At 37.3% G+C, this 25,721-nt stretch overlaps 1 protein-coding gene and 1 long non-coding RNA gene across 11 annotated transcripts in view; one reads left to right on the forward strand and one right to left on the reverse strand.

Moving 5' to 3' along the window:
• Positions 1 to 283: 283 nt before the first annotated feature.
• Positions 284 to 15,970, reverse strand: LOC112979619 (uncharacterized). Its single transcript, XR_010389382.1, has 3 exons — positions 15,848 to 15,970; positions 10,653 to 10,768; positions 284 to 4,301 (listed from the first exon to the last, which is right to left on the reverse strand). It is a non-coding gene; the product is annotated as an uncharacterized LOC112979619 (long non-coding RNA).
• Positions 15,971 to 15,980: 10 nt separating this feature from the next.
• Positions 15,981 to 25,721, forward strand: part of CDIN1 (CDAN1 interacting nuclease 1) — a 131,022-nt gene continuing 121,281 nt past the window's right edge. For 6 of the 10 annotated variants that reach the window (XR_010389378.1, XM_064512430.1, XM_064512427.1 and 3 more), the window contains exon 1: positions 15,982 to 16,281. Coding sequence is in view for 9 of the 10 variants with exons in the window: in XM_064512430.1 (XP_064368500.1) it covers positions 16,181 to 16,281 (101 nt within the window). In the remaining variant the exon portion in view is untranslated. Of the gene's footprint in view, positions 16,282 to 25,721 lie in introns of all 10 variants that reach the window. The other 4 variants (XM_064512424.1, XM_064512432.1, XM_064512431.1 and 1 more) reach the window with 2 other exon arrangements.

Genomic DNA, 25,721 nt, shown 5'->3' on the forward strand with positions numbered 1-25,721 from the left:
GCATATTGTGGTAAATATTGCCTCAATATTAATATGTACTCATTTACAATCTATGGCAAAAGACAAAACCACAGAGAATGCACTTCTGAGTAGCCTGCAAGTAAGGTAAAGAGCAATAGTCTTCTCCTTTAAGAAGTACTGAAAGTACTGAAATATACTAAAAATACACTGAAATGTACTAAAATGTATGATTAACCATTTTAAGGAAAGAATGCTTTTAGGAAATGCTTTAACCAAGGAATGCTTTAACCATGCTTTAAGGAAAGAAACAAGTACATAGATATTTTTTTCATGGTTTATTTTTGTTTCTATTAATGTATGGCTAAAAAGTGTGACAAGAGGTAGAAAATGATACATATTTTCTCCCCATCTCTCCTCACCCACTACACACACAAAAGCTCTGTCATTCCCCAGCTGTCTCACTATTTACAGTTTCATAGTTTTGTATCAATTTCAAACAAGTTAAAAGTTTAACCCTTTGATAAATCAAACACTAATATTTAGTTGGTAAGAATTTGTTTTAAAATTAAACACAATAACAATATCTCTAGAAGACATTTACGCCCAAAATCTATATTGGAATAGCCTTCCATGCTTGTGACCTGTAAATCTTGTATTCAATGGAGCATTATATGCTGCTTGTCCTTAATGGGCTAGAAAATGCATTAATGGTATATAAATTTCCCAGTGATGAACTTGTAAAATATAGTATTACTGTACTTAGTCATGGTGTTTCTGAATACTTTTCATAAGCAGTACACACATACATTGCTTGGAGCTGGTTTACCAGCTAACCCTTATATGTTAAGATATGGCTTGGCTGGAAATCTATTAATCTAAACCATAATGTAGTATAACTGTGATATACTACAAATGCTAATAGATAAGATTTCCCAATTATAAACTTCACTTCATTCTTATGAATGCACTAAATGAAGAAGTGGAAGTGGACAAGATCTCATTTTGGATAAGACTGTAGTCCTTGTTAAATGTTATTACTTCAGAGCTGGTTATATATCATCATTGATATAACAATAACAGATGTCTTATTTGTACATTCCTTTTCTGTCTGCCTTTCAGCTATGATTTTACAACTTGTAAATGATTACAAAAAATTACTAGAGATTTACAAGAGACTTCTGTAGTATTTATTTAGAAGCCAAGTATAAGATACTTTTTCCAAACTTATTAACACAATTTAATTTTTAATTCAAAGAACTATATTCTCTTTTACTTTCCTAGTCTGTGAAATTATTGATTTGGGGCTGAGTTTTTCTGTGAAGATTACTACATAAAATAATGGTGACAGATATGTGGTATTGCTAATCATGAAAACACTACCTAATATTTGCAAATAAATGTACACAGGTTATGGCACTATATTCTCCCAAGGTTTGTATGAATCATGCTTTGATCAGTGATTCTATAAATAGTTTAAATTAGTAGGGATTGATTTGAAGCAGTTTCCTGTTCATTGTCCTGTCCTTCCCTTCAATAAACAGGAAGATTATTATCACTACTTAAAACTTCCTTAATCAATGTTCTTTACTGTGGCATTTCACTGTCAAGAACAATGACTTCAATGGGATGGAAAAAAACAACCAAAAGCATGCAAAAATCTCTCTTGTTTAAAAAAAAAAAAAAAAGAAAATTCAAAAGAAAAAAAAATCCATTAGACTAACCCCTACAGTTTCAACATTTGACATTTTTTTCAGAGTTCCCGTATAAATTTTAAACATTTTTTTCACAAAGCCTTAAGCTAACCTAAGTTTGGAGCTGAAGGTTAATGTTAGGACTCAGGGAAGGGTTAACAATCCAAAGTTATTAATAGAAAGCTTTGTGGCACATAAAAGAGACATCAATAACATCTGAGAATTAAAAAGAATATATATTCCAATTAATTATCAGCCTGAACTGTTGATAGGACCAGGGAGCAGTTCTCCAGTTTCCAAAACTGGAGTAACAAAAGTCTGCCATAGTTAAAGAAAATACTGAGACTCTACCTTTTAAAAATATATCATGAAGTTTCACAAATAATCATTCCAGGAATTTTAACATTTGCCACACATATTTACTATTATCATGAGTAGGAACTTTGCTCTTGTGAGGACTGCATAATCAGATTCTTACTCTATTTATGTTTTCAGTTGCAATTCACAAAATCAAATTTCAGCCAAAATTTTTGAGGTTTTGTTCTCTGATTATTTTTGACCAAAGCTATGCAGACTCCCTTCTTATTCCGTGACTAAGTTGTGACATTCTGAGTTGGTCAGAGGGAACCACATATCCAAGCTTGATGGGTGCTTTGCCATAGGAAGTCCTACAAAGCAAAGAAGAACATTGATTAATAGACTACCTCACTAACATAGCTATATGGCTTCTAGACCTGAGGTGACTCACAACAACCAGCTCAAAGCACAAAAGGAGCAACTCACATCTACCTGTATCAGTCTGTATAGAAGTATACTTCAGATATGTCTAGATGGCATAATTATGTGTGGTGCAGAAATATTCAAATGTATTCTGAATTAGTATTTTCTGAGTTCTGGAAACCACTAGCTCACCTACAGCAATCAGCTGTGATGAAAAGTAGAGTGTATGTACAGGATCACACTCATGGTTATAAATGTTCTATTATCTAACATAGCTCTACTGACTCCGTACCATGCAAGAGTCTATAAATTGTCCAGTATAACCAAAGTCCAACTCAGATTATTACATAGAACTGTTCCTAAAATTGTATTTAATTTTTTCTAAAAAGGACTTAATTGGTTCAAAAATCCCTACCAATGCAAATTCTGGATTTTATTTAGATGTGGTAAAGAGAATACAAAAGAGAAAGCCTTATGCAGAGAAAAATAAGAAATTAATCAAATTTGATCTTCCAGAAATTAGGCCTAAGTGCTGTACAAAATATAAATACAGGAAGAAATATATAATGCCTAAAAATAACATAGAGATATGGGCTGTCAGATGTAGACAGTATGTAATAACTGACAGAAGAAATAAGCATTCTATCCACTGACAGTATGCACATCGTTTTCTGACATCACTAGCAACACAAGAAAAAAAGGATGAAAAGGCCAGTTCTGGGAGTCATCAACTGGAATTGCATGATGACCATATATAGCACTATCTCACAACTCAGATCAAAACTAGACTTACTTAAAGGTTGGGAAAGACTTTACGGGGACATATGGAAAACTCTGGAAGATTTTATTCTCCTCTTATACTGATGTAGCCAATGTGCAAATCACTGACTTCAGTACACTGCTGTACACACGAGAATCAGTTTCAGGGTAAAGTGAAATTCATCCTTCTACCTGTGGTCACTTTGCAACACTTAAATTGGTGCAAAGTGTCTATAAGATATAGGAAAGATTTCTGTGCTACCATTGCACTTCTATAAAAGCTCTCAATGTAGAGAACATGTCAAGGTCAGTTGAGATTCACCTACAAATGAGATACTCTCTGGCTACTTTTATTAATCATATGACCCATCACAGCCAGAATGCAAGCAGAGCTTCCCTGACAAGCGCTAATGGCGAAACTACCATTAACTACCATTCCTCCTTTAACAATTGTATCATCAGTGTCCTCAGCAAGGAAAGAGAAAAATCTTATTTCACCTCCACACATTCATGAAGAAATTCTAGATAATTATGGCTTCATTAACATGTTGCTGAACCAGTACCAATGATAAACCATAACTTGTATGATTACAAAGTAACGAGTCCTACAGTTGCAAAATATGTGATGAGAGAATATAATTCTGTAATTCAAGTTCTTCCAAATGCTTTTGTATTGTTCAACACTGTCGTATACAGCCAAAGAAGTTGCCTGGCATGAATTCCTAAACAGCGTATTAGTGAAAAAATAACAGGTCCCAAAACTCCCACCATCAGGACAGAAGAACTGAAATGGAGAATTTGGTGCTTACACTTCAGATAAAAAGCTAAATCTAAAATACTATCCTGTTAGTTGTAAGAACTTGTTATCACTAAGTGGGTTTAAATAAAATGCATTTATCTGATTTTTCCTGAAATCATCTCTTTTTCATCATTCAAATTAAATTTAGTATTTCAGAGGTGGTATAGTGAAGAAGATTTATCATTGGCTACAAAAGCAAAATTGTTTAAAGAAGCCCTTTGTAGAACAATAGCAACAAAGTTAATGTTTAGATCCCTAATAACTTACCATATTTAACATCTCAAAGAGAAGTTTAAAAGGCAACTTGAGCACCAGCACTTACCTCAGATGGATAAAACTAGCATACAACTTACCCGAGTCAGGAAATCAAGCTGTAACAAAAGTAAGTGAAAAAATTAAAGCTAGACAATTTCAAATCAGAAGGTGGCTACTTTTAAATAACAGTGAAGGTAATTAACCACTGAAACAACTTAGCAAGAGGTTGCACATAGTCTGCATTTCCGGATCTGTTTAAATCAAGATTTAAAGATATTTTGGTTACTTTTTTATTTTTAGAAGATGCTTTTTAATTGAATCACAGGTGTTGGATTTGAAGCAGTAATTAATACCTATGATTTATGTTAGGCAGGAGATCAGGCTAAATGACTGTAGTTGCTTTCCTTCTGGCCTCAAATCAGAAAAAAACATATAAATATATGAACAAATCAGACTGTATTTTAAACTCATTTTAAATGTATGCAACTGCTTAAACAGAAAGCAAGAGTTAGGCTTTACACATCTAATGCAAATACTATCAATGATTTTGTTTGCAATATTAGAACATTGAATATAGCAGCAGTAAACTCATTTTCTAAACTAAACTTTTCTTAAAAGGCATCATCTAGCAAATGGCATCTATTTTATTGCTTTAAACAGTCTCATCAACTTGCCACAAAAGACACTAAGTATACTAAAGCCATATAACATGGTAGTGGCCTATATTTTAACTTACCCTTAGGGACTACTTAACCTCGTTTTACTTTTTCCAGACCAAATCAACGCTAAGGATAACCAAGTGATGATATATATGTCAAAGCTATATAAAGGTCAACAAGGTTTAAATGCATTGGGTTCTACTCATAAATATTTGACTAATAGGAGCATATTTTTCATCTTTAAACCCTGAGATTTGCACCTTGGTAAGCAGCAATTTATTCTGAATAAATATGTAAAATACACAGTTCTGTGTACTGGCACCAGAGTTGAATTTCTCCAAATATGTGCTTGAATGCCGGTGTCAAATATCAAGTAGTAGTAACAACTCTCTTCTTATCAAGCATTTCTGTTTAAAGGTAACTGAACAAACCACTATCCATTATACAACGTGCCTGATTCTGAACTTGCTTACATCACTTTGGCTCCAATGGAATGATTTTGGATTCACACCAAAACACATAAGAATAGAATCTTGTCCTACATCACTTACTATTAAAAAAGTGGCAGCTTCATTTAGAGTTTATGGAACAGAAAGGACAAACTGGTTTTATTATAGCTGAATAGGAAACCTCCATCAGGACTGTCCATGCTTAGGCAAGTTACATTGCCATTTTGGATATCTTGGAAGCAACTGATTTTAGTGTTGCTGTACGCATTTGAATAATGTAAGTACACTCAAAAACTTTCCTCCCTGACAAGATAAGTGTTAAACCAGAAAAATGATTTTTCTTTTTATAACTAAAATTAAAATTGACTTGATGTGCAAAGTAAGTTATTAATGGCTACCACTCCAGGGAATTACATACTTTTATATTTCATTTATTTAGTGTCTCAATCCATCTGAACCATCTTCTCTGTTTTGAATCTTGGACGGAAAAGGCAATAGATCTGAACAAGTTGCCATATGAGTCCACAAAAAAAGTCATCAGATAAACTATTACTACTTTTTCCATTTAAAAAATGGGAATAAGGGGAAGCTTAGGCAACATTTTCATCTATCTATGTGTTTTTCAGGCTGTTGGATTAAGCAGGTTTCTCCCACCCCCAAATTAGTATGGCTTGAGTTAGATTTAAAAACAGGTCCCAGAGGAGGCTGACAAATGGATTAAAGTGGAACATAAATTCCTTATGTCACCCAGTCCCTTAAACCTTGATGTCAGTAACATGCCTAATCATTCCACTATTATACATGTCAAATATGCTTTACATGTGTTAGAAAGAGTGAACTGGTATAAGAACAAATGGAAGACTCAAGAAATTGTAATGCTATTAAAAACTTTCATGCAAAATTTTTTTAATGAATTGCATAGTAGACATCCATTAATATTTCATTTTCCTATTAATATTTATATTTTCTTACAATTTACACACTAGATTCCCTACTATTTCAGTCAGCTACACCAGTGTATCCATTGCACTATATATACTCTGCTTTTCCTTAATGGTGCTACTTCTAAGAGCTAGCACAGTAAACTAAACAGCTTATCAAGGCAGATACACAGAACACAAGCTTGCAATGTGAAACTTTTTCAGTAACTTAATTTAAGGACTTGTATCCAGGAATCTTGCTTAGAAAATATCAAAATTCTTCATTCTACTCAGCAAGATGGATGCCTCAGCTGAAGCAGTTTTTGCAATGCATTTTAAGAAACATATTGCAGAGTACAGAGAGCAAAAAAATGGTAAGCCTTTCAGAAAAATGACTTAAAAAGAAAAAAAAAAGACTGGAAGAATTGGGCTTGCATTACTACAAAAAATGGGAGAAGTGGATCAACATTACAATAATCTTCAAACAAGAAAAGAAGCCAGTGATTTATCACTCTTCCCTTTCTTCAAAGTATAGAACAGAAAGTGGTTAATTTGCAATATGTGAGCCTGGAATTAAACATCAGAAATAACCTTTCAAACAAGTGAGGTAAAATAGTGGAACACAATACCAATGGAGACTGTGAATACCTCATTACAGAAGGCTACAAGAATGAATGAGAAATGTTTCAGTAAGGGATAGTGCAGTCATATTTGAGCCTATCAAATGTCTGATCTGGCTGCTGAGATGATCTCTTGAGGTTAGCTGCATTCTACATTTCCATGATTCTGCGATAACAGTCATTCAAGAATGTTATAATTCTTGAACAGTGAAAATACTTTATATGTAATGGGCAAAGGTTAGAATCCTTGGGCAATAAACGAGTAAGCATCTTGCAATAAATACAGTGACAAAAACCTCAGCAACTCAATACCGCTCCCTAAGCTTAAGGTAACAATGGAAATTTCACTACTGGAAAAGCACCTTAACCTACTTTTATATCCCTCACCAAAACTCATCTGATCTAAAATGATCCACTTTCCTAAAAACTGTCTCAGTGTTCCAGACTTCATATAACAGGGTCCTAATTTTCAGACTGGCTAATCACAGGCAGCTCCCACTGAAGTCAAACAGCACATCTGGTGACTCATAGCAAGCTATATGAGCAAATCTTTGCTGTTTTTAATTTGTGGGAGAATGAGAGGAAGCAGACAAGAAAAAGAACCAAAATACCACAACAACAGTCAATTCTACAAATTTAAGTTTCTGTTGCCACTTGATAGTCACTTGTTCAGTCAACGGGCCAGGGAGTTGATACTAATCCGTGACCTCATTTATAATTTCGGCAGAATTTGTGCCTCTTTCAGAGATTTTGTTGGAAAGCAAAGAATTAGCAATATTTGAGCTAGATTTAGGCATGTGAAGTATGTATCTTTATTTGAAATGCTTACTTTTGGCTACAAGGAAATAGGAACAGACAGGATACTTAGCTACTCTGATGTACTTTGTTTCTACCAAGTTATCAAGAACAATTTAGGCAATGCAGTAGTTATTTCACAACAGTGCTTAGCAAACATATTGCAAGTTACTAAAATTTGCTAATTAGCAAAGTAAAAAATAAATACAGAAAACAACACAATCTATCACAAAGTGTACTTTCTAATTGAAATAGTTGTATTTTTACTAGTTTAATTTTAATATAGTTACACCTTACAACATTACTGTTCCAATGTTAAAGATTGAGAAGTTTGGAAATGATACTGTTCATTTTGGTATAAATCTTGATTCAGTCATTCTTGTTTTATCTGTATTATGAAACAGTGCTTAATTTCTAATTTTTCCCTCCTTTGCCTTACTTGTATAGAAAAAATAGACAGCACATCTCTTCTTTTTAACCTTTCAATTCAAAATTTGGCCTTATGCATTATTTACTTTATGCTGTCCATGTCATTCACTGAAAATAGTCTTATTAATTTCAACATGTTTTCTAATGAAGCTCATTACCATAGCCGCTTACTACATAAACATGGGCATGAAGGTAGACATGAACAAATTCATCTTCAAAACACCTTTTTTCCATTTGTATGCGTGTGTGTGTACACACACAGATTAAAACCGAGTTTTAAAGATTTAAGTCAAAAATGTCCACTGATTTTGCCTATCCAGGATAATATACTTATGACCTGATTTTTCAAACTACTGTGCTCAGGGTTCTGCAAGTACAACTTCCATTAAATTCAATTCGGTTAGTTAGTTAGTGCAAGAGGCTCTCAAATGTCTCTGTAAGATCTCGGCAGAGAGATACTGGATAATCATACTGTTTAATGGTTGACATCCTAATTTGGATGTCTAATTTGTGAGGTTAATCCTCAAAGGCTCTTCTACAGTCAAGAGAAAGAGGTAGCCCTGCTGTCTCTGGCTACATATCCCTGTCCCCTCCCCTGTGCTGGAATTTACACTGATGAAGCTGGGCTGTCCAGTGAGTTGGATCCACAAGTTGATTCATCTGAAAAGTACTATTTTAGTTAGTTTTTTTTTCTGGCATGTTCAGTTTTCAGCTGAATCTGCCTGACCATGTATGCATACAATCAACAGTAGTAGTAGTAGTAGTAGTAGTAGTAGTAGTACAAGTGCAGAGGTGAGAATGTGAAACTGGCTGAAGTGGGCTGGGATGATTTCTTTAGGCAGCAGCTTATGGCACCTAGATAATTAAACAGGATGTCTGGCACTGGATAATGTGGCTGCCCTTTCAAAAAAGGCAATGTGGAAAGAAAATTCTATCAAAAGACTTCTAAGCTTACATGTAAAGTCTGTAAAGAGACAAGCAGATAATCCATCTTTCCCGGGCAGCAGTCAAATTACCTTAACACTTAACTTTTTTCTTTCTATAGTTCCTTTCTCATTCACCAAGTACATATTCCAAATTCTGCAACAAATGAGACAGAAGTCCTACAGAAAATTACCCAATTCATCACACAACTACAGTGTTTTCCCTATCCAATGAATGAAGCAGAAAACACCCGGGCAAAAGGCAGCATGCAATGGTTAATGATATTTCAACACATATAAACAAAGAAGACAAATTAACTTTAAAAAAACTGAATTTGAAATGAGAAAGATATTTTAATATAGGTTTATGTATCTGACTACTGAGAGTTTAAAAAGGCAAATTCAAACTCCAGAAAAGTTGTCATGTAGAATTACCATGGAGTTGAACTCCAGGATAAGAACACACAGGGTATGTTAACATCTCAGTCATAGAAATTGGTTTCTAAGTAACTCATCATTTTCAAAATTCTTTTATAGCTTGTTACAGAAAATACATAAACATACAGCTTACAACCATAAAAATAGTCTGCTTTCAAGTCCATTAAAATTAATGATTGACTTTCAATTGACCATAGATCAGGCATTGGGATCAGACCCCCAGTATATAAAACAATGTTTTCAAAACACAGTAAAACCACACACACATATTTTTTTGAAAAATTACTTCAGCAAGAACATAAATATTTTAAAGAAGGATATATTGGGTATACTTATAGTACAGAAAGCTAGATTAATTTCCCTCAATAACTTCTGTGATTACAATAAATAAATTTGAAGACACAGAGGAAAAGCAATGCCTGCCTCTTTGAATTGGTATTCTGCTACATATAATCATCCTAATATTGTCATATTTTTCACAGTGTTGTGATATCTAGCAATCCTGTGAATACTTTTAGGGAAAAAACAGAAACTTATTGTGACCTATCATCTTGTGAATTGGCAAAATAGTCAATGCTTAACACTGATGTATAGACCAGCTGTTCCTTTTTTTTCCCCAAAAACAAACTGAGTGTATCACAGATTATTCCACAATACAACTATTTTCAGTTGGTACATCAGAACCTATGGACATAAATCAGATGATAAACTGAAGGCTCTCCTTCTTTATGAGGTAACAACTGTATCCTGTGGAGATGTTTATTAGATCAGTTACAGATACAGTTACTACTGAATTAAGTGGAAGCATACTCAAGTTTTTCTTATAATTCAGAAATGTCAAATATGAAGAACTGTATTTCACAATAAAAAGCACACGAAATATACAAAGAGACTAAAAAATACCTGCAAAAACATGTGCACCAAGCTGAATGACATGAGAATACTGTGAGCATAGAAAATTGTGATAAGCACCCTAATCATAGTTGTAAATGAGATTCCAGTCTTACTGTAGATCCCAGTTCTAAAATCTACAATCAAAGAGTAGTTAATTTAATTTTCAAAGCACATCTGGAGAACAGGCAAATCATGGCAAACTAAAAATTTAAGAGCATTTGAGCTATACAGTCTATAAAGGAAGAAGATACAGGGCAAAACTTTAAAAAAGCTACTCAATATCAAACTGGCATGTATTTTAGTAGCACGATTTTAAACTTACCAATGAAAAAAAACTGACCTCTTTTTCAGAAGAGTGTTTGAAGAAGTACCTAAAGACTCAAGTTCAACATGTTGACTGTAAATGAATCATCTGAGAGAAGAAAGGGGTTCAATGGACCTCAAAGCGCCTGATGCCTGCATGGGAAAGTGAATCAAAGATGTTGCAACGGCAGCTGAGGGCTTTCTGAGAATAGGTACCTCAAAGCCCACATGCACCAAAAAAGTAAAAATGAAAAGAAAAATAATCTTTTCTTTTGAACCTCCAAAGGAAGCTGAAGATAACAAACTAAATAGTTTTTTTGCTCCTAGATGAGCACCAATTTCTAGCAGCACAAACTTTTCAGTTTTTTAAAATCCATGCAGAATGTAAGTATGATTCATGATTTCAGATTTCCAAGTATATTTCTGGGGCATATTGATTTTCCTTCTAGCTCCCCCCCACAAGACTCGTGACCTCACCATCTAACAGCTGATGTCCTGAACCTGCTGCTAAGTCACTTTTTTTTCCCCAAGTCTCAAATCATACTGACATTTCTTCTAGAATTTTGTCTGAAGTCAATGGTACAGGTTTTTCAGTGTTTCAAAACTAACTACTTTCAGTTTTGAACAGCTGAACTATAAACCTACACAAAATAAAGCTCCTTGCTGTTCCTTGCTCATTTTTCTAGTGACTGGAGCACTCTGGGAAATTTTGTGGGTTTTTTTTCCTTCTCTCTGGTATTCACAGTCCTCTTTCACACGGTTCTCTCCCACCAGCCTCTCCTGGTCTCTTCAACAAGATCTGATCCAATTATTAAAAGTCTTCTCTCATCCTGAAAAAGGCTTCTTCCTCACTCTTCCCTGCAGATGCTCCCCACTATTCCCACAGGCAAGCTGGAGAAAACTACTTGCACCAGTATGCAATTGCTCATTTGCCCTTCCTGGAAAATACACTGGGGTGCTTAGAGTCTTTGAACTAATTTTGCTATAGGAAGCAACACTGAGCAGAGATTCTATCTATAAAGAAGTGGAGTGGTAAAGTAAAAAGATAGCTGCAAAGTCATAAAAATCAAATCAGAACTCACGCTTTGTGCATGAATTGTAAAACCATACTATAATTATCTAGTCTCAAAACACAGTGATTTTAAGCTCTGTGGAAAGTAATGAATGGCATTTTAACTATGAACTTGGCTACAAATGATACTATGCATTCACCTCCTCGTGGCAATGGGAGACACCTACTAAGATCCCAGGTAAAATATCAATAACATAATACAAAAAGCAGACCAAAGGTCTTTTACTTTATCCTTTGCCAACTGTGACTCAGACTGCCTTCACTAAATGACAGTCATTACCAGAGGTCCTCTGCCAGGTGTTTCCCTCTGGTTCCTTACATTTCTGACCCTATAGCTTATGGGCTCTCTTTCTTTTTTTCCCCTCTCATTCATTTCCAGTCATTAGGTTTCCCCTTTGTTTCTCTTTCTTTAGCCCACTTTCGTTCCTGGCAGGAAACTTAGTTTTTCTTTTGCGTGAACTAGAACCCACCCCCAAGGCAAAAATCCAAAAGACTAGCTGCCAAGGGCAGATGCCAAGGAAAGAGTGCAAAAACAGAGCAAGCACACAGTCATATTTCCTCAGAATATTTCCCCAGCATCCAGCCATTTGCATCTCAGGGATTTCCTGGACCAAAGGTATTTAAAAGCTTTTCATGTATTTTCCATCCATTTGCTTACTGAGTTTATGCAAACTCCCATCATCCACATCTTATATAGGTATCCACAGCTCAGTTTCACATGGTCTAATGTTGGTTGTGTATGGTAAAACTGTAATGGCAGCTTGATTGAACTATTTCTCATAGGAACACCTCATTTTTTTTCTTGTTTGGGTTTTTGAGCATGCCATTGAAATAGTTTTGAGTTAACTAACATAGGCATGCTGTGGCTCATATATTTCGCATACAGAACTTCCAGTCTATGCTTTTAAACATTCAAGTCCTTACACTTAACCATAAATGCTTCTTTGGGATGAAAAGCAGCAACTCTCATCTCTGAGGGCTGTTATCTCACTAGGATAATATTCTCTTAGTTCATCTTGGTTGCAGAGAACATTCATGCCAGAAGTTTATTTTCTTGGTTTTTTAAATAATTTTTAAATCTGCAGAACCTTGTTCTAGGACAAGGGTCTAGATATCTAATACCTATATAGACATTGGTCCACAGACTGATAACTTCATACTGCAGTCCTCCTAAACTGTTTTACTTTTACTTCTGTGCACCGCATAATGAAGTGTAAATTTGTTAAAAAAAAAAAAAAAATACTACTGAACAAAGGAGTTGAACAGAGATAAACCCACAAGTTAAAGCTAGAAACATTATTGTTTTAAAAATAAGTTTCACTCGAACTTATCCTGCAATAAAGAAAGCAAGACATAAGTCATTTTTAAGAGCACGATTTATTTGCTTCTAAGGAAGCAGTAGTAGTGGGAGCTAAGAAGCATGCAACTATTTAAAAAAAATTTCTATTTCAGAATTAATTCTAACCTTTGGCAAGATAGGGGAAAATGGTCCCTTCTATGGCTCAAGAAAATTATACCCTCATGGGACTTAAAAGTGGATATCAGATTGAAAAGAACTCCCCCATCCCTCCCAAACATGCACATCTTCCAGTATTAAGGATACTACTTCATAGAGCTAAAGAAAATAAAGTATTTTTATATTAAATAATACTATTTCCTTTAAATGAAAAATCTTCTGTCAATTTCGCATATTTTTTTGTCTCCAAGTAAGGAATGAAATCTGTAATTTGGCTTAGCTTCACTGTGTTTACTTACACAGTAAGGCAAGTAACATTCACCAGCTGACCCAATATGGAGGGGGGAAAGAAAAAAAAAAAATCACTGAAAACAAGTCATCTTCATCTACTGTGACAAACTTACTGAACTCAGTCTTACACCTTTGGTTGACCTCCAAACATTTATAGTAGAACTAAAATGCCTTGCTTCTACTTTCATTTTGCATTAAAGCTAGCAATTTGTAATAACTGATGAATGTTACTCTACACAATGAAGACAGACACTCTAGCTTTACCTTTTTTTTTTTCTTCTTCTTCTTCTTTTTGAACTTATCAATAGCTGATACATATTATATAACCCAAGGTAAAAACAAAACAAAAAAACATACAAGGAAGATAAGCCTACTGAGACAGGACATAAAGAAAACTTTGTAAAAAAAATGAATGTAATACCTATCCTTTTCAGTTTTACACCTGATGTTGATACTATGAGAACAGGAGGGAAAAAAAGCACAGCAAAGTGGTATTCTTTCAGTAAAGTATCAAAAAAAGCCCTCAAACCGACCAAATATACAGCTATGACCATCTAACCAGTTCTCAAATATCCAAATGCTGTATGCCACTAATTTCACTAATACACTATTTTCACTGCATATGATGTATATTAATTGATATATATCAAGTCAGAAATATCCATAACCCACAGATTTTAAAGGGTCCTGCATAAGCCTGGAATATACCCCCATATTTTACAACTTGATGGATGTATAATTTCACAATTCAAAAATTGTTGTTTTTATCCATGATTCTAGAAAACCTGTATGGGCAAATGAAGTTTTCCTGTCATAGAAACAAGTGGTCCACTTCTAGATAAGGAAAAAGTCATTTGTATATGCATGTCTTCATATACACACAAAAGTCCTGTCTTCTTATTAAACTGTTTAGAAAAAGTAATGTAACAATTTAGCAATCATACTGTTTATTATGTTACGTCTCTCAGTCCAGATGAGGAGAAAAAATGTGTTTGTTTTCCTGGCTATCTACTGCCCGTTTCAATTTTGCTTTCCCAACACTAACTAATTGTAAACTTTTGTATGGCCTACCAGCAACACAACCAACAAAAAACAAAGCAATATTTTAAAGCTTCAAACATTTATATTTAGGCCACCTTTCCAGACTAGAAAAGAGTACCTTTTCTCAGGAAGGCTCCGAGTTCCAAAGAAAACCCATTAAAATCCCTGGAGGGTCAAGCAACAGAGGGTTCATTGGGCACTGTCAGTTTTTAAGAAGCCAGTCTCACAACCATTTCTCGAGGTGCCTGGCCTTCTTAATGTACACATACTAGTCACAAGCTTTTCCTTTAAGTTCCGGATCTCATACTCTTGAAAGAAACTTTGTAAAGCTTTTGGCTAGATGCAGAAAAACACCTAAAATGTGATCCTCAAAGCCTTCAAAAGAGACAGCAAATAAACAAAACCTAAAACCTATACAAATAAAAATCACTTTCTCAATATTTCAAGCAAATTTCATGATTTCAGTGTCTGAAACTGCAAGGTTGGGACTCCAAATCATGTAGCTTTAGCAACATTATTGTCTGTACATAGTTCACGCATATGATTATGCATGAAATGAAAGGGAATATTTATATTTGTCACCTAGATGCATGATTAATTCTGTTTGCAATCTCTGCTCTATATATAGCTGTTTATTAAGAGGCGCACCTGTCTGCCAAAGTTATTTAAAATCCCCAGCACAGGAATCAAGGCTTGAAACACACGCGCTGATGTTTAACAGTACCATCATCTGATTAAAAATAAGCCTGAGGCCTAACTAAATTTCAAGTCAATCAAGGCATACATTTGGGTGGTTTTCTTCTAAAACCTAGCAGAAGTCACTTGTGTGCAAGAGTAACGTCAATAAAATTAAGGCCAGTTAGGGTGTACAGTCACGGTCCCGCTACCTCAGCAGGCCTTTACCATACGCGGGAAAAAATAGTTATTCCAAAGTGGCCGCTGGATAAGGACCTTGAAAGCCATACTTTAAAGCGAATGAGCAGAGGTTACCCCCACCCTGGGGCCGTAGCTCCTGCACAAGCCAGACCACCCGCAGACGCACCCGGCGCTGACCTGCCTCTACCTCGCTCTCCACCGCTGGGCCCACCGCACCGCGGCCGCCCCAGCCCCAGCCCCAGCCCCAGCCCCAGCCCCGCGGCTAACGGCCGCCAGCCACTGCGCAGCCGCGGGCAAAGCCGCCACCGCCGCGCCGCCAGGCTACACGGCAAAGGCGCCCACGGGCGCTTCCGCCGCCGTGGTCCAAGCGCGCTGGGCCGAGCCATGAGGCCGGCGTCCTGCTCCGCCCCCCTGGGCCGAGGGCGCGGGGAGGTTCCTGCTGTGGGGAAGGGGGCGGCAGGGGAGACCCTTTCGAGGCGTCTGAGGCTGGCGCTACCTCCCGAGAAGCGCCATTTCCACGCGGGCCACAGCGGCGCCGCGCGCCCCCTCCCCCGGCGGCTGCGCAGGCCCGACCGGCTCGGGATGGCGGCTTGGCTCGGCTCGCTCCGCCCCGCCCAGCGCCTCCCCGGCCCGCCCGCCCCCATCGCCTGCGCCGGGCCGCTGGGCGGAGCGGCGGGAAGCGGCCGCCGCCGCCCACGCCTGTCTGGGTGCCCCGGGCTTCCTTCCTTCTGCCCCCCCCCGCCCCGCGCGGCCGCGGCGCTCGGGGCCGGAGCGGGGCAGCCCGCTGCCTTCCCCCTGCCGTCGCCGCGCCGGTGTGGCGGTGCGAGGCATGAAGCTGAGCAAAGCCCAGTACGATGAGATAGCCCAGTTCCTGGGGCAGGTGCAGCCCACCAGACAGAGCCTGCGGAAGCTGAAGGAGAAGTTCCCTAGGTAAGTGCTCCCCGCCCGGCGGCCGCTGCCCGGCGCGGGAGGGCGGCTCGGGGCCCCGGCGGCGGCCTGCGGGCTGGCTGCAGTGCCAGGCCTCGCACGGTACAAAATCACTTGGACGCGCACACGTGGGTCGAGGGCAACGTGCAGCTCTCCGAGGCTGTTGCTGAAGGCGGGATACTTTCACCCCTCCGTGAGCCAAGAAGTTGGGCACAAAATAAAGCGTGCTTCTCCCCTGCCACCCATCCACATAAAAGCTCTCAGGTCGTCTTATGGGGCTCCTGAGCACCACGTGGGTCTTGTTGCAGGAATGAAACATTACAGCCCCCAGCCTCTCCTCTGCGGGTGAGGTGGGGTGGAACCTGGCCTGGGATGCCCCTTCCCCAATGGCTGCAGGAAAGGGGGCCGCCAGGACCCGTAGCTCCATACGTCACACTGCTGCCCATTGAGTTGAGGGCTAGATGAGGGACCATCTGCTTACATGTGAAAATTCACCTGCTTCCTCATCTGAACTACATTCAAGATCTTTAAAGGCATTCAGAAATGGCCGTAGGCTAGTGTCGAAAGGCTGTGTGACAGGGTGTGCTTCATGCACACATGTCCTTGTTTCCAAAATTTATGTACATATCACATTTACGTTATACATTTATACATATATCCTTATGTCCAAAATTTACTTTCTACCAGCAATAACAGAGAGACACGTAACGGACATGTTGTCAGGCTTTTCTTTTTCTCCAACTTTTGGGGAAGGATGACGTCTACCAAGATGCTACTTAGCATCTACTTAGTTGCTTTAGGTACTTTGGTGATTGAGAGAGAAATAAATAAAACAGAAAATTGTTCAGGTGATTCCTGAGCCTTGCTAGTCTTACCAAAAGTGTGACTGAGGAAACTATCTGAAGCTCTCTATGTGTATCTTGCAGGACGCAGATGAACAGCCAACATTAATGCAGGCATTTAAACTGTCCAATAAAATCTTTTCCTCTCTGAGGAAAGTGTGTTATGTAGTTAAAAATCAAGCTGAGGCAACAGCCCTGTTATAGAGAGTAAGTGATGATAAAGCAGAGTGGTTGGTTCAGTGAGCACATTGAGTCGCATGGTTGGGAACCCTAGCTCAGGTTTGACAGTACTTCTGCAACTTGGGAAATCACTTACTGTGACAGGGTGAGTCTAAGCAGCTTAGATTTGGCTTTATCACTTTGGTGCTAATGAAGCAGCAGAAGAGAGTGTTTGTGTGGATACATGCGTGCATATGCGTGTGTGCACACACACACACACGGTTGTCTTTTTTGCTCTCTTTATAAAGGTGTCTTGCAAGCAGGTTAGAATTTGGGGTGGTTTGCCAAGTCAGTCGTTAACTGTGTGTAGGAACTTGCTTGCAAGACAGATCTATAGACACATCAACTGTCTCTAATAGGGAAAATCAGATTACTAAAAAACTACCATTTCTTTCTGCTGATACATTATACTTCCCAGTCCATTCCTTTGATGCTGCAGAGAATCCTTTGACTCGCTTTCAGGAGTTGATGACTGCTGAAAAACTAAGTACTAATAACAGAATGTAGTTCTATCAGGAAAAAAAAATACGCTTTTTCTAAAGCAGCTTGGCTTCATGTGTGGAGAGTGCTATAAAGCATAGATTGGCTAAAATAGCTGCTTCCAGGATTTGCTGGCATTTGCTAACAGCATACTGTTAGGTTGTGTTGTATTATCCGCATTAGGAGATCAGAACGTTCTCTCCTGAATCGCGCTTGTGGGCCTCTCCTGAATTTTGTTGGTCTATCCTGGGAGAAGACTAAAATCTTCTGTCTGAATGATGGATGAAAGACTCCATCTCATCTGCTACTTGAGTCACTAAGTTGATATCCTTTCAAAAAGTCTGCCTTTGGTATATTTTGAAGAAGTCACACCCTCCTTCTTCATGACTCTTTTCTCTGAATGGCTCAGCAAGTGATACATATTTGCTGTCTTTTTGTTTATTTCTTGGAACAGGGAGATGCAGAAGACCATCCAAAAAAAAGTTTGAAGTAGCAAAATATGTTGGGCTAATGATTTTGAGATGCAGTTAAAAAAGCTATTACAATAAATTCCAAGACCACTGCTTGCCTTAGCAGCAAGGGAGGCAGTTGTATTGAAGCAAGGACATGTAACATAAAAAGCAGGCAGTCTCTATAACCTTGTAACCTTGCAAACTTTGTAATCTTGTAAAAAGAGGACATCTGTTGAGATTTATAAAATTGCGTACTATCGTAAGTGTTAATTTGGAGACTTTCTCAGTGTTGGGTTTGATAATTGTGGCATTTATTTTTTTGTGGTAAACTTTATAATCTAGAATCTGTGGGATTCTCTTCTAGGACTAGAAGGGTCTAGTTGGATTTTCTTGTCACTTTATTTAAAAAAAAATTAACTTTCTAATTCAGTCTTTTCAAAAAGATATTTCAGAATCTCCCATGGCACTTGCAAGGGGAGGAAGTTGTCAGTAATCGGTTTGTCATTATTGAATGGTAACAGTCACTGACTCAAATAGGAAAGTCCTAGCCTCCATTAAGGCTGTTTTCACCTTGCACTTTCAATTTTTCTTTTCCCAAGGAAGGATCAGAATTCCACTGATAATGCAATACGTACATTGACAATTCTCAAAGATTTCTGATTCCTACTGCCTCATAGGCCTTGAGAAGAGCTTTTGATTTCTGCGTCATTCTCCTCAGTTCTTTCCCTGATACTGTCTTATCTGCTTGTTCCTCACTTGTCTGTTCTGTTTCACAACTTGAAGACTCAGAATCTACCTTTTCTCCCATTTTGTAGACGGTCAGAGTATCTTTCACATTTTGTTACGGGCCTACTCTTGTTCTGGAATTTCCCTAAGAATAATTTGTAATTTCAGGGATTATTGCCACAATTTAATGTGTGTAAGTATACTGTAAGGTCACTGCTGATGTGACCTGTGAATCTAAATTCTTTTTTAATGTCATGGTTCATTCTCAACTGGTATTAAGCAAAAGTTCAATAGGTGAGATTACCATTTTCAAGAATGCTGCTTTGTAATTTGTTAATGTCAAATAGTCAAATTTAGGCTGTTCCTTTGAGCATCTTAACATATACAACACTGGGTGGATATTCTGTATGTTCTATATTGGGCTTGTTTTAACAGTACCAACTTCTTTGCCTCATTTTTCACCTGAAGTTGTCTACTTGCTAGGAATTTATATTTTCCTTTGTAGCTTCTGTATTTCGTTTTTCTGCTTTCTCTTTATCATGGGCTGTTGTTCTTCTGTGATATAATTTTGTCATTGAGACCTGAAGTCTAAATTGGACTACCCATCATAGGACTGGAAATGCTCTGAGAATGTTAGATGCTCTTCAGTGCTTGTTTTTTAAATTGGTGTTAGAAATACCCACATGTAGAATCCTCCCTATAAGAATCATTTTAGAATTGCCTAGTTATGGCAACAAGATTTAGGTTACATCTTTAAGCTTTAGATTATGTTCAAAGTCTATTTTAACTTAAATCCACCTTGTAAGGGTTTGATTCATACCCAAGCAGATATTCTAGTTCCTCAGTCTAGTTATTTCAGGAAAAGAATCTCTCAGTTCTTCCCATTATTTATTTGGCACAATATGGATATATGGTTTCTCTTTTGGAAACTTTTAGTCCTTGCCTGAAGCTTTTTACTGATAGAATATGGTGGGCAAAGGACTAGATGCTGCTCAAATTTGCACCTTGTAGAGTATTTTTCTCTGCTTCATGGTGTCTCATTTTGATTGCATTTTGCAGTTTTTTGGTTAGAATCTTCCTCTGGTCGCTGGCAAGATTTCTACGGGTGTAAAGTTTGCAAACTGAATTCATTATGGTACTATCTCATTTTTCCTTCAGCCAGATTTTTTCTGGTTTGGATCTGTTCTGAGTCTTTAATTTTCTTACACTACATTGTGTTTAAATTAGGGATTCCAGGAACTTTATGTCATTGTAAGTTGACTCAGTAGTCTTACATCTTTTAGAGATTAAAAAAAAATCTATTTTTTGAGTTCTTGCATTGAACTGTTGTGAAATATATTTCATTCCATCTAGGAGCACAGTATTGTTCCATAGCACAGTTAGTGCAGTCTGTACAGTTTTGCTTCCTTACTTAATTATAGGTTGTTAAACAAACTTAGTGCTTCCAGCCTAACTTCCTTTTCAGTACCTCCACTTTTATTCCTGTAAAAGAAGCATTCTTGTTTGATCCTATTTGAACACAGGCTAAGTTTATAGAGTTTCAAAATAGGAGGATTTCAAAGTATCAGGATTTTAGCAGCTGTTGTGTATAGGTCTTAACTTGCTACCTTTTCTTCTTAAATAGTGCTTTACTGTTTATTTGACTTCCATAGGCTTCCTTCATAGTAAATAGGATAAGCTTTTCTTACAACAGAAAGGTGAGCTGACATAAAGGCAAGAGAAAATTTTTCTTTTTTTTTTTCCAGTAAGTGAGAGAAAAAAAGGTTCACAGTGGATTTGGACCATCAATGAGGCAGACCAAAGTGTTCAGGCTTCTTAAGGAGCCAGTTACCTTTGAAGAACTAGACACTGTATAGAAACTTATACTAGAGGTAATAGAAGTTCTTCTCCCTCACCAGTACATCTCAGGATTGCATTAATCCTTTTGGGCTCATCTGCTCACTAGTAGTTTTTGATCAATGCATTCTGTACTATGAATCTGTAAGTCTGTCTCAGTGTCATGGCTTCCTAGGATGGACTCCTTCGTATTTGAGTATGGGTGCTTAGTTTTAACATGTATAACTTCACATTTGACTATTGAAAAGCACACTTACTTTGTTTCTACAGCAGATCAAGTGAAGCACATTCTTCTACATTCATGACCTGTCTTATTCATTATTTAATATTCCTTCAGGATTTACACACATTTTTCTGTAATTATTTTGCTCTTTCTCTATACTATTGACAACTTTATTAAATGACACAGGGCCTTGAATGAGTCCCAACAGGATTCCACAAGAAATGTATCTGCTTGGTGATGTCTCACAGTGTAAATTGGAAAATCTTATCCATTTATTGTTTGCTAATTTTTAATTACTTTTTCCCAGTGATGGTTCACACTGAAACAAATGCCCTAAAGAAACGTAAACATATTGCATCAGTGTTATTTTATCAGACAAACTTCCAGTCACTTAAGATTGAGTTAACATTTGCTTTTGCTCTTTCTCCAGTGCCGTCCAGTGTCTCTCTTTTTGGTTTTTGGGGATGGGGATACACAGGTGTCTGTTTCTTCCTCTCCCAGCCTGTTTTATTTACAAGGAAGTATATTGCTTTTTCCATGAATTATTTCAGTCCTTCTTTATGCTGTTCCTCAGATTATCGAGCTTTCCTTGATGACACAGAAGTAAAACTGACATGTTGATCTCTATTCACAACAGTACTGGGTATATTCACAAAATACTTCTAAGCGTGTATCAGAGTCCTCACTGGGGCTCTAGCTCACCTTCTGTGTGATTTATTCCATCTTATTTGAAGTGCTTAAATCCAGGTCTCAAAATCCTTTGAGATATCTGGGGGCAAAATTGTCCACCTTTATTTAACAGTTTTAAGTTAGGTGATGACAGAGCTAGGAAGCTGTATCCAGGCAGTTAATGTTCTGGTAGACTAGTAAGCCCAAAATGGTTGAGGTGGGGAGTGGGAAGATAGAAGTGCTTCTTTCTTTCCCCTCTCCCTCATCTGTTTTTTTTTTTTTTTCCCCCTTTCCATTTCTGGGTTCTGGTTCCTGCTGTTGATGGATCCTGGAGATTGGGTCAAGGTGGAAGGAGGATTCTCTGTCCTTGTTACCTAGGAAGGAGGGCTGACAGTGAAGCTCAAGAGCCAAGGGCAGCTAGCTGTCTAGGTGTCGTTCAGGGCCCTAGGCTCAGGACTCAAGCTCAGGTATATTATATAGGGAAATCTTGTCTAGGGACCGGTGTGCGACTTGTCAGTTACGCTCTCTTCTCTCTGGGAAGGCTCTGAGCATAGCACAGCTGACATAATTCTTGTCAGCTTCCCTGCTACCCCTGTGCTTCACAAGAGTAGGTTAATTATTTTGGAAAGCAGAGGAACTAGACTGTTTTTCTTTACTCTGCCAGCATGCATCTAAGAAATCTCATTTAGAAGCTTCCTTTGTGCCCATGAGGGCTAGAAACTTTATTTCTCAAAAAAAAAAATCATATGAAGACATCATTTAAACTCCCTCTGCTTTTCTATATTCTCACTACTTAATAATGAAATAAATTCATGCTCTGCCTGTACAAACCATCGCATTGATTTCAGTAGATGAACTGATGAGAAAAAAGAAAGTGGGCTTTGGTGGCAAATGCAGACTTGTAGAGAGAGACTACATGGTCATTGGTAAATTTCCACATTGTCTATTTTGACATAGCAGATATTTTGCACTGCTGTACTGTGTTTAAATCATCTGGATCATAGAGCTACAGCAGCTATGCAAACAGTAGAGTCTATGAGGTTTTGTATTTTTTTCTTTTATCTATTCAACTTAAGAGTAAACCAAGATAGACAACAACAAACAGTAATGTAAATTATTTGTAACAAAAATCTAATAAAATTTAAAATTTGTTGTATACTTGAAGCTACATTTAACATCACGAGTAAACACATTGATAGTAAGAGATGAGAAAGATGCCTTGGCTGGTTACTTGAAAAGCAAATGAACAATATAGAATATTTCAGGAATGACCCACAATAAAATGTGTATTCAAAATAATCTTAAAATGAAGTAAAAATTTAGTATATAAAGTAATTATGTGAGCTCTGGACTGAGTTCTTTCATTTTAGAAAGCTATTGCTACTGTTTGAAGCTTTGTTAGGAAATCTACTGTAGGATATTACATTTCTTATAGGATAATCCAGAATAGGATACTAGTTTTCAGTTTTCACTATAAACACCCATGTACAAGCCTCGAAGGAGCTGTAACTGTTTGGGTTTGGTATGTTATTCTAAAAATCTGTTTGCTTATGCTGTGACCATAAATAGGAGGGAAACTAATCCTCATCTGTAATACAAAGTATTGCATCACAAAAATTAATTAAATCAGCATATAACTGTTAAGAACTTTGTCTCCACCATTATTCTTTAGATTATAGGTGAAGTCAAGAGAGTTATTTTTAAAATAGCTGCTGGTAGCAATAGAAGCTTTCAGAATAGAACAGGAGAGAGAGTTTTGCCCAGGGTTTGGGTCCTCCAATAACAGTAGTCAGGATTTAGAAGGAAAGTTTTATTTTGGCATGTATAAATTCTAGGTGTGTGGATGCCATCTGGATTTGTTTGGAAAGAGATGGAGAGGGGTTTTTGGTTGTTTGCTTGTTACCTTTGCCATTAGCTAAAAATTAGATCGCATGTATGACTAAGCGTATGTCAAGGTGAAATATAATTCTGAGGGAAGCACATTGCAGTTTTCCATTACAATTTTTATAAGCATAATCCTCCTCTTCGTTGCAAGTATTTCCACATACCTTGTCCATCCTGGTAAAATGCAAAGTTATTTTCCAGGTTAGGCGTGAAATGTGCAACCAAAATTAAGGTTTTACTTTTTGATTCTTGAGTACTGATAAGGATGAAGATTTTTTCCTTCTCTCAACCCTTCTTCTCCTCCAATATGGGAAGTGCTACCATATGACAGTACAGATCTTAAAAAAAAAATTACAGAGAACAGGGCTTACACTTGTGAAATTCGTATTGTCCGAGTAAAGGGAAAGCTTTTTTGGCCTTGAACATTTTATACAAAGCACTTAGAAGCCAATCCAATATCCTTTGTAGATAGGGTGGTGAAATACAGCTGGAGGGGGCTCTGAAGCAAATGTGCAAATTAGTTTCCTCTAATTAAAAAATACACTCTGGGTGTGTTGTAGCTGTGTTTTAGGTGCTTTTGTTTAATACGGAAGAAAGAAAAAATCCTTCCATATGTCAAAGTTTAGAGATGGTCTTGGTAACATGTACATTACTGTGTTGCTTCATAAAGTTTAATTTGTTTGTACTTTTTGCCACTTCACAAATTACATGGTTATGATAATTACCAGTAGAATAGGAATGTAAGTCTTGCAGGCCTGTTGTTTCTGAAGTATTTCATGCTGAAGCAAGCTAGGTGTCATCAGACAGACAAACAGATGTCTATAGATTTAAAGGCCAGATTATAGTGGTTGTTAAGAATGAAGTGGAAGGTTTAACACTGACCATATGTGCATTTTAATTGACTCATGGTTTTGGAATACCATTATACTCATGTTGCCTGTACTTAAGGACAGTAATGGTAAAAAATGGTAATTCTTGATTGTCTTTCAGAAACAATTACTTACTGTATCACTCTTCTGAAGTCTAGAAACAAGTCCAGGATAGAGCTTTATGAGTAGGGGGGATTTGCTAAATCAGAGTGAAAAATATTTTATTCATGTGTTGCTATTTGGACAATCATATTCTGGGTTATATTACAATGGTACAATAAATTGTTGAATACACTGTCTGCTGAATATGACCTCACCATGAAAAATTTGATGCATTAGAGTAGGAAAGGTTGGAATATATCAACCTTAGCTGACAGGGGACTTTGAATTTTGACCTAACACAGATGACCTTTGTGTGCAATAAAAGTGAGCTTAATCTCCAGGTCAAGGTTGAGGTGAATGGTAGGGCAGCGTGGATTGGTTTGTGCTGGCTATGGCTGGATCACACCTAGCAATCAAAAAAAATACTATACCTTTGCATTTTAGAGTAGCCAAATGTATATTTACGTAAAGTTTACTCATTTCTGTTGTACCATCTTCAAAAACTGCACTTAAGACAACTGATTCTTCAGCAGCTATACACTAATTTGTTTGAAGTTTAATGTTTCAGAATAAAGTGTGAGGTACGTATATTCTGCTCCCATAGATCACTGAATAGGAAAGCTAAATAAAATTTCTCCTCTAGCATGTAGGGGAAAAAAGACTGCCAAATATATTGCCTTGCTATGAAAAAGGAGAAATCTAGAAGCTTTATTTCTTTGACAGCAAACCTGTCTTTGGAACATCGAAGTTTATTCCTAAGTGGCTTATCCTTTTAGGAGGAACACAATTAAAAGAGCTCTGATATGTTTCAGTAGGTAAATACAAAGAAGACGAGTCCTTTTGAGTGCTCCCTTGCTGTAAAAGGTACTTGATCAAAGAAGCTCCGTTACAAAATGTTTGGGGGACTGTCTAGGTTACATAATAAAGATATATAGATGAATTTAAATAAAAGATTTTAGTGTTTTATAGTAGTCACAAACAGAATTTGTCTTTTTAACAGGCTGATGTTCAAGGAGTGCTATTTTACTAATACACTAATGGCATATGCCCTGAATACTTTACACAGATAATAGTGGTTAGTGGTGGTGGTGTTGGAAGGAGGGGGGAAGGAGGGAGTCCTCTTTAAATCAGCCAGGGAGAA

The sequence above is a fragment of the Dromaius novaehollandiae genome, chromosome 5 (genome assembly GCF_036370855.1).
Source record: "Dromaius novaehollandiae isolate bDroNov1 chromosome 5, bDroNov1.hap1, whole genome shotgun sequence".
Classification (NCBI taxonomy): domain Eukaryota; kingdom Metazoa; phylum Chordata; class Aves; order Casuariiformes; family Dromaiidae; genus Dromaius; species Dromaius novaehollandiae.